This window comes from Grus americana, chromosome 8 (assembly GCF_028858705.1).
Source record: "Grus americana isolate bGruAme1 chromosome 8, bGruAme1.mat, whole genome shotgun sequence".
NCBI lineage: Eukaryota > Metazoa > Chordata > Aves > Gruiformes > Gruidae > Grus > Grus americana.
This window is the reverse complement of record NC_072859.1, coordinates 16873361-16882685: the sequence shown is the minus strand read 5'-3', so window position 1 is coordinate 16882685 and position 9325 is coordinate 16873361. Positions and strand designations below refer to the sequence as shown.

At 42.2% G+C, this 9325-nt stretch overlaps 1 protein-coding gene across 1 annotated transcript; it reads right to left on the bottom strand.

Annotated features, from left to right (window-relative positions):
- Positions 1-1140: 1140 nt before the first annotated feature.
- Positions 1141-8073, bottom strand: F3 (coagulation factor III, tissue factor). Its single transcript, XM_054833160.1, has 6 exons — positions 7942-8073; positions 6681-6795; positions 5018-5202; positions 4434-4615; positions 3801-3960; positions 1141-2304 (listed from the first exon to the last, which is right to left on the bottom strand). Exons 1-6 carry the CDS (start codon positions 8009-8011, stop codon positions 2165-2167), a joined length of 852 nt encoding a protein of 283 aa, XP_054689135.1. The 5' UTR covers positions 8012-8073; the 3' UTR covers positions 1141-2164.
- Positions 8074-9325: the final 1252 nt, after the last annotated feature.

The window sequence follows — 9325 nt, the reverse complement described above, 5'->3', positions numbered from 1 at the left end:
TATGGGTGTTCTTTCTCCCTCTCTTTTCTTTCTCAAGCCAAACATCTCTTCAGTAATGAAGCATGACTTATAACATTATTCTGTGTAGCTTATGGCAATCAGCTGCGTGGTCTAGTTTAATAAATGCTGTAACCTAGGGGCTTTCCTTTTCCTATGAGCTCTTCCCTTTTCTGAGCTTGGCACTGCGTGAAGCTGAGGAAGCAGAACACTGCAGGGAAGGGAAGTAATGATGACAACTTTGGAATGTTTATAAATTTACTCCCACAAGCTCTCATATGTTTGATGGCTGTTGTAAGATTCCTCCTCCATACAAGGCTTATGCATTAGCAGAAAATGCATTAAGCATTTATTGCACAATATTAAGTAAACGGGGTTTTTTTGGAGGGATTGTGGTGGGGTTTTTTTGTTCCCTCTGTAAAAAAGTGAATAAAAAAAAAAAAAAAACCCCATCAGCCACACTCATGTGTTCACAGGAGTCTTAATCTATACAAAGAAGGTATCTATAATACAGTAGGGATGAAAACCATAAAATATAATTTTGGTAAATTGGGATATTAATTTTGTATGATGTTATTCTCATAAATGCAATGGAGATACCTTCTTTTAAGACATGTATAAAGCTTTGAGGTTTACAGCTAATTAGTTCTAGTTATGATGCATTTTTTTTTGTTCTCTTGGTTTTTTTTTTTTTAAATTTTTTTGTGTCAATCCCAGTCGTTAGCAGCAGCAGTTCTTACCTCTGGGCCAGGCCCTATAATGCCGTGAATGAATATTGGTCCCACAAGCAGTACAGGCACCACTGTGGGAATCCCTATGTGAGACAGCCAAAGAGATGTCAAGTGCACTTTCCATTAGAATGAGAAGCTGTGAATGCAAACACTGAATAATCACTCACATAAGCGGATGGCTGAAAAGCAGCTCAGGGAATCTTCAAAACCTTTCATCAGTTCATGAACTATGGCTTCTCATATTTTTATCCTTACAGGTAGTAGGAGCTCTGGTAGTCTGCTTTGCAGAGTCCTGGTTAGACTTCTGGCAGCTTGCTTACACTGCTGTTGCAATATAAGTTTCCTAAATGTATTTTTAATTTAGTTTTGGAATGAATACTGTACCGTACGTAAAAGAAGGAAAAGAAAGCCGTATTTTCCCAGTCACCTTTATTTCACTAGAAAAGTATAAATTACCATCATAAATACAGATATCACCAGTATAAAAATTAGATTCCCATTTATAAAATAAATATAAAAATATTAAATTAGTCAAAGCAACATGTACTTCCAAAAACCATCACCAAGACTATTTGAATCTATACCCCATAAACTATTCATTCACCGTTTAATTAAAAATAATGTTTAAAATGCAGTAAATACTGCTACCTACTCAGTGCTTGCATGAAGTGAGTTACTGCTGACTCAAAAACTGCAAAGTATTTGTTCTAACACCAACTTGGAACCATCAGACTACCCTGTCTGTATAACTCTTGGTGTAGTGTAATCTGGAAATGCTTTCCAGATAGATAGCAGCTACCTACTTTAAGAGTGTTCCTTGCAAGTCGCCAGTAGTTTCAGTTTGTTTACCTTTGATTGTCTATATCTAAAGATAAATAGACCAAGTTAATTTTATCCAACAAGTGCAGAAATAGATATAGCATCTTTGTTGCATCTGAACTAACAGATCATTTCACCAGTTAATAATGTTAGAAGAAAGTCAGATAAATACAAGCTTTGTTTCATAGAAACAGAAAGATGTCCCTTTTAGTTAGGTAAAGGACACATTTTTCAAAAGTAGTGTTTTTTTCCCATCACATGTACCATAAATCTTTTGGCTCAGTAAGGCCATACTTTCAGAATGGCTGTACCTGGTTAAGTCAAAGGTGCATCTAGTTCAGAATCCTGTTTCACACAGGACAACAGAAGGAGCTTGGGAAGAGAGATGAGCAGGGTTAGGCTATTGTACCAGAACGCTCTTCCATCCTCCAGCAACTAGTGACACAGGGGCTTCCTAATATTTGGATTTTTCATCTCTGTCTAACAGACTTTCGAATCCACGTAAAGTTTGGGTTTCAAGATTCCTGTATCAGAGAGGCTAAAAGGGTCCACCCAATTTATGGTTTTGGGGTTTTTTTTGCTTTGGAACTGCCACTAGTGTCCACAATAATTTTTCTTTAGACACCATTAAGTGGTTCCTTTTCTCTTGCAGCTTTTGCTTTCTTGCGTTTACACAGGATCACCGATAGAACAATAGCAAGAGTGAATACTGCAATTGCTATCACTGCTATGATGATAAAGACTTCTGCTCCATATTCTGTAGGCAAGGAAAAAAAAAAATCCAATATTCAGTTATCAGAAGCCATAATGTCACAGTGCTACAAATTTTAAGAACCCACTCCACTGAACTAAAAAATGCTTTCTGTATTTTACAGTACCACAGATGTAAAGTGACCACCTCAGTGTGAACTAAATTCATTTTAATGTGAATTTGTTGGACTGAGGTAAAGCTTTTTTTCACCTGGTGCACATTAGGTTTTTTTCCTAGTTTAGTTAGTGCACCAAAATACCGTGCTACCACAAGAAAAAGTCCAACCATTCCCCATACTCCTGCATTATTTCTGTGAAACTAAATCCAAGTGGAAGTTTATTCTAGGTTAGAAGCTAGAAAACACCAACAGAGAAGACTTCTATTCAAGTTGTAATTTACTAGAATTCAACTATTGTGATAAACAAAAATATATATCCAGATAAGAAAGTTAATTCAAGACAATTTATTTGCCAGTTTTAGAAGAGCTTTTCTAGAGTGGAAATATTCTTATCTGGATATATATTTTTGGAGAAGAAAGATACAGTACAGCAATGTGAAATTATTTAATAACTATTGATGACTATATATTGAAGGAAGTGTTATCCAGATTCTGTGTCTGGAATTAAACTGGCTGATTCACTGGCCACTTGCTAACTTATTTACCAGTAAAGAAATCAATCTGCCAACCTCTGACCTTGTAACGTAACAGTAGAGAAAGTCTTAGTCTCATCATCTGCCTTTGAGATAACAACTAAAATTCAGTTCAAACTACAAGTCAATGGATATGTAGGTTTCCAGCACGCCTATGTTTTAGAGCTAATCATAGAATGGCTTGGGTTGGAAGGGACCTTCAAGATCACCTAGTTCCAACGCCCATGCCATGGGCAGTGGACACCCTCCACTGGACCAGGTTGCCCAAAGCCCCATCCAACCTGGCCTTCAACACTTCCAAGGAGGGGGTATCCACAGCTTCTCTGGGCAACCTGTTCCAGTGCCTCACCACCCTCATAGAGAAGAATTACTTCCTAATCTCTAATCTAACTCTACCCTCTCTCAGTTTAAAGCCATTCCCCCTTGTCCTATCGCTCCATGCCCTTGTAAAAAGTCCCTCTCCAGCTTTCCAGCTTCAATCCTTCAAGCACTTACTATGGGACCTGTTATTGGAAGGATCTGAGGAAAACAATCAGAAAACAAAAAATGAAGCTGAAGGCTAGTGATGAAATCTGAAACTTCAGTGACCAGTCATCAACTCAGACAATTTAAAACTAATTAAAACAGTTTAGCAAAGTCCTAAAACCAACTCCAACTAGCTAAAGATGGTGGACTCTTACTTAATGTGAGTTCTTCCCTTGCGTTTCCATGTTCAGACTGTGTCCTCTCACTTATACAGTAAACAGTTTATTCTATAACAGGCATTACAATTTAAAGAAGTATAAAAATATATTCAGAATTGAAGTGTTGTTAGAGTGCTAAAGACTCTATGACAAACTTCAGATACCTACCATCTAAGATGTTTCTTCCTACACTGGTACAAAGCACCACGCTTTCTTGACCATTACGGTTGTCTCTGCGGGAGGGAATGATTCCCTGTACATAGAAGCAATAGTTCTTTGTGCTGTCAACGTTTACTTCAAATGCATGGCTTTTTGTTCTGGTATCTTTCTGAAAAGGAAAAAAATATTTCAGGAAAGTGTTCTCTTCAAAAGTGTTAGCTCTTAAGGTAGCACAGAAATTGTGTAGCTATAATACATAAAATTGTAGAATCATAGAATGGCCTGGATTGAAAGGGACCTCAAAGACCATCTAGTTCCAACCCCCCTGCCACGGGCAGTGGACACCCTCCACTAGACCAGGTTGCCCAAAGCCCCATCCAACCTGGCCTTGAACACTTCCAGGGATGGGGCATCCACAGCTTCTCTGGGCAACCTGTTCCAGTGCCTCACCACCCTCACAATAAAAAATTTCTTCCTAATATCTAATCTAAATCTACCCTCCTTCAGTTTTAAGCCATTCCCCCTTGTCCAGTCACTCCATGCCCTTGTAAAAAGTCCCTCTCCAGCTTTCCTGTAGGCCTCTTTAGGTACTGGAAGGCTGCTACAGCTACAGAATGTATAAACAGTAGAGCCAGACCTTACCTTTCCAGAACTTTGATCTTTCCAGTAATAGAGTTTGTATTCCAGGTCATGTTGGAAAATATCTCGAATACTTTGAAAGCTTCCATTAGGAAATGTATATGGTGTAAGCGGATCTTGGAACACAACATTCAGTTTGGAACCTTTTTGTGTGTAATTCTTTATCTCCGGTTTTCCAAGAACAGCTAAAGAAGCATTTTTAGAATTAAAAAACTGACATCAGCTCTTCTACACAACATGCTCTTGTTTCTTCCTCTCTCCACTCCCTTCCCTCCTCAAATCTATTACAAATTTACAGATCCAAAGTAATACAGTGAAATCCTGGATTAATAACAAATATCTTTATCTATTACACAATGTTAATAAAATGGTCTACTCACTGCAGTGAGAAACAAATGGTAACTAAAATCTTACACACTCCCCTACAACACTGAAAGCTTTATGCTTGAATGTCTTCTCAGGTATCAGTATGGCTACTGTAAGAATCTATAGGAAAAACCTTTAGCCCAATCTAGACTTTATTTAAGTCAATGGAAGTAATTTTAAAAGGAAATCTATGATAAGATTTAATTGGCAATCCTACTTACTCTGATTGTAAGGTGTAAATTGTTCAGAGACTGCAAAAGGTGGTTCTTCAAAGTTATCCATCTCTGAGGATGTTACAGACAATATGTGTGCTGTATAGGTCTCTTTTACATTCCTGAGCACATCAGTAACATCACACTCGGTTTCTGCTGTCAGTATGCATTTTCTTTTGGTGTCGGATGTCATTCTGAATAGAGCAAGAAAGAAGAAGCGTCAACACCTTCCAACCAGACTTTTACGTATTTAGATATGTTAAAAAAACATTTTTTCCCCTAAAACTGTATAGAATTCCCTCATCCAGTGGACAGTCTCACAGGTGTACTAGGCTGAAATGGAGAAGAAAACAACCTCAAAAAACACTATCCTGTATAGCTATATTTCACAATTCAAAGTAGAATCAAGTAAATCAAAGATGATCCATATTAATTATAGAAATATGTTATTGGATACATATATAAAAGATTGGATTTTTAATTCATATGAATTGAATAGAAACCATAAGTAGTTCTGATTTTTTATTTTTCTGCAGTTGACTTATTTAAAAGGGACTGAGATTTGATCTTTGTGATCAAACAAATGTACTCTGTAAATGTGCATAGATGAGAAAGCAAACATTTAAGCACCCTTCATCTATAAGGGCAACTTGTCTAAAGAAGTGCCTCCATATCAGAACTATACCTGATTCTATACTGATTCTAGGGCAACCAGACTTCAATTTTTTGCGAGCACAAATGGCTGGAAAGAAACTACAGATTCATAAATTTTCTAAAATTCATTCTGCTAAGTGTGTGCTTTTAAGTCTATTAAGTTAATTACTCCCTTAAAGAATAAAAGAGCACATTAAGCCATTGCACTGGTATTTCATCCATTAGTCATGACAGAGTTCTCATTTCCATGCCACTTTTGGAGACAGAAGAGACTACAGTACCATATTTTCATTAATATGTAGGAGAGTTGATGATGCAGTTTCCCTTTGGGGCATGTTTAATAATGGTCTATGAATTAATATGGGAGCTGAGAACAGCACAGATTTATTACTGAACTTCATGGAAGTTTTTGTGCTGTATTGAAAGAGGTGTTAGACACTTCACATAAGCTGGCTACTTTTTATGTCCACAATATTTCATAGCTTACATAAAACATGATGACAGAGGAAGTCTCAACAGAGGTAGACAAACAAAGGTAATTTTTAGTATTACCCAGTAAGACAAATTATTCATTTACTGTGATTCACTGATTAGAATAAAATGCAGACTCATATTTTTCAGACACCTCCCAAGACTAAAGACGAAAGACTCAGTCCAGACACCTCAAAAGACGTAAAAGAGTGAAGTTCTTTCTAATACATGGTATGTCTGATTGAGCATTAACTAAAGTATCCTGGCGTAGATCTCCAGTGCAGCTGGCCTGCACCGAACCCCAGAACTGAAATACTCATCTAAAGCTCAACTCCCGTGTTTCTGAAGTGGGCAAAACCAGAAGCCCAAATCAGATATTCTTATAGTTGGATACAAAGACATATTAACAGCTGGGTTGGCAATTGTCCTAAATCCTCATGTTTCGGCTCTTTTCCTGTTAAATTCAGTCTCAGAAATATTCAAACACGCTCTATTTGCATTTTCTTCAATTGCCATTAACGGACATACCTTGGTGTTATCTACTTACCCATTTATTTCTACTGTATAGAAGTAACCTGATGGTTTTGGTTGCCACTGTAGTATAGTTTTAAAATTGATTGAAGACCAAGTTATATTAACTGCTGTTGGTAGGTCTGGATTGCCTTTAAATACAGAGAAGAGAAGACTGCCATCAGTCATATTATACGTAATTCCTGGCTCCCTGCAGTCATTGTTTTGTTAAATGAAGCAATTGCTGTTAATTACTACTTGGAAAAGTTCTTTTTTGGGGGAAAAGGCTTGGTTCTGCCCTCTGGGCTCATGTCTTACTAAAAGAATGTGTCCTGGCAGAAGCGAGAAATATGAGAAGAAAATTATTTTCCCTCTTACAACTCCAAGGTTGCTGAGATAACTTATTTGGAGTTCTGTCTAATGCCTCCTTTTTGATCCAAGACCTCTGAAGAAGCTACAAAAGCTTGAAGATACTCATCAGAATGTCCAAGCACCAAACAAATGCCGTGTAGTTCAGAATCATCGCCGGCTGTATCTGCTGCAGAAGGCATTAGCTCCTAGTTTCCCCATTTATTTATTTTGGGAAGATAAAGTCTTTAAAAACCAGTGGTGCCCCACAGGCTTACATCTGAGAGGGGCTACCCCCGGATGAACTCGGGGCCCACGCACCAGCGGAAGGGAGGCCCTGGTGACCCGCGAGCCCGCGGCCCCGGCAGACGCCACAGCCGCTTCGGGGAACTGCCTGGAAGGAAGCTGGAGCGGAAAACCCCGCACAACCTCTGTAACCTCTGCAAATCAAGCATTTCACTGAGCGATACCCTGACTATTCGCTAAACACCACCTTCTCTGCTTCTCCGGCAAGCTCGGAACTGGGGACAAGGGAAAGAAATCTCGCAGATCGCTCCTTGTTACTGTAGGTCAGCAGTTGAGTGCAACTGCCGACCCCTGAGACCCCCCTGCTCCCCAGCACCGGCCTGGCTGCGGCCGTGAAGGATCCCCTCCAGCCCTTGGCGACCCGAGCGCCCCGCCGTCCGGGTGCTGAAGCAGACTCGGGTCGGAGCCGGGCCCGCTGCCGCGTGCCTCTCTCCCGCCACGGCCCCGCGCGCGACAGCCGCTGTTCCCTCCCCAACGGCCCCGCGCGCGACAGCCGCTGCCTCCTCCCCAACGGCCCTGCGCGAGACGTTCTCCTCCGGGTCCGCAGTCTCTCAGTCAGAGGGACCGGGGTCCGCCGTCTGTCCCGTCCGCCCGAGCCAGCGCCCCCCCCCCCGCCCCCAGCGTGCCCACCCGCCGTTACTCACCGGCAGCGGCCAGGCGCCACAGCAGGGCGCTCAGCAGCACAGCCCATCCTCCGGCGACGGCGTGCAGCATCCTCGGGGGAGCGATCCGGCGGGGTCGCGGCAAAGCTGAGCACGGTGAGCTGCCGACGGGGCGGGAGGCGCTGGCTTATATCTGTGGGAGGAGAGGCGGGGACTGCGAGCGCCTCGCCCGCGGGGCAGCCCGGCGAGGAAGACAGTGGGAGCGGTGGAGGCTGAGTGGCCGGTGCGGACGGGGTCACGGGGAACGGGAGCGGGGTTGGCGGAAGCGCTTAGGCATCACCGGGTTGAGCAATCGGAGGGGGGAATCTTCGAGGAAACTGGCATTACTGTAAGGAGAGGGGCACTGAGGGAAGGGGCGGCATGTTCCCCGGGAGGCTACGGCCCCGGCACTGTGTCCCCGGGTGCAGGCCCACCTGGATGTTCACGCACACCTGGACATGCCCGCAGTCTGTGTCTCCCCACCTTCTCGGTGCCCCCATACACTTGTACTGCCCCTCGCTTCCAGGCCATAGGATGGAATATTGGTGAAACTGGGCAACACTTCACAACCAGCTTCAACCACTGCAAACCTTTGGCTGGCTGTCAAGGGCGAGGGGTGCTAGCACCATCCTGGCTCAGAAGTGACTGCTCTGGAGGGCAGCTGATCCTGTGGAAGTGATGTTGGGTTAATTAACTTAGATCCTGTAAATTCTGAAGGGCTAAATGTGTCAGTTCTTGCCTCGCCACACGAAACATTTGACGTTTGACACAATTGTTCAGCTAACTCACATCCTTTATTCTCTCGCTCCATGCACACATGTATGTGAACCCTGTCAAGGTTCACCTGTAATAGTAGACAGCAAATAAGGCTCAGGTGTTCAGGGATTTGTATGTCACCTCTCCCATAAACCAGGGACCTGTTAACCCTTTTCCTACAAGCTTACCTTGGAAAGGTATGCCATTTTCACAGGTAGCAGAGAATCTGTCTCTGACAGAAGGTTTTTTGAATCTCAGCCTGCAGCCTTTGCGACAGGCTCCCTTGCCTCGCTGGCGCGTATGTTGCTCTTTCTCACGGTGCTGCCTTTCTAAGCACTTAAACCAAGCTTTTGGAGCCGGGGGTTTGCGTGCTGTGTTTGCGTCTAATTCTCAAGCTCTAGAGGGAGCTGTGTTCGCACTTAGCTCATGATTTTTCTGCGGGGAAGGTGGGAAACAGACTATATAGTAGAACCTATTATGTACTGAAGGGGGATAGATCAGTTCTGTCTCATAATGCAGAATAAATGCATATGGACCAAACTACAATATCCATGTCAACCAAAGTCTGCATCAGAATTCATATAGTGTGTTCCAAGGTGCACCTAAACTCTGGATGTTTAAATTATCAGTG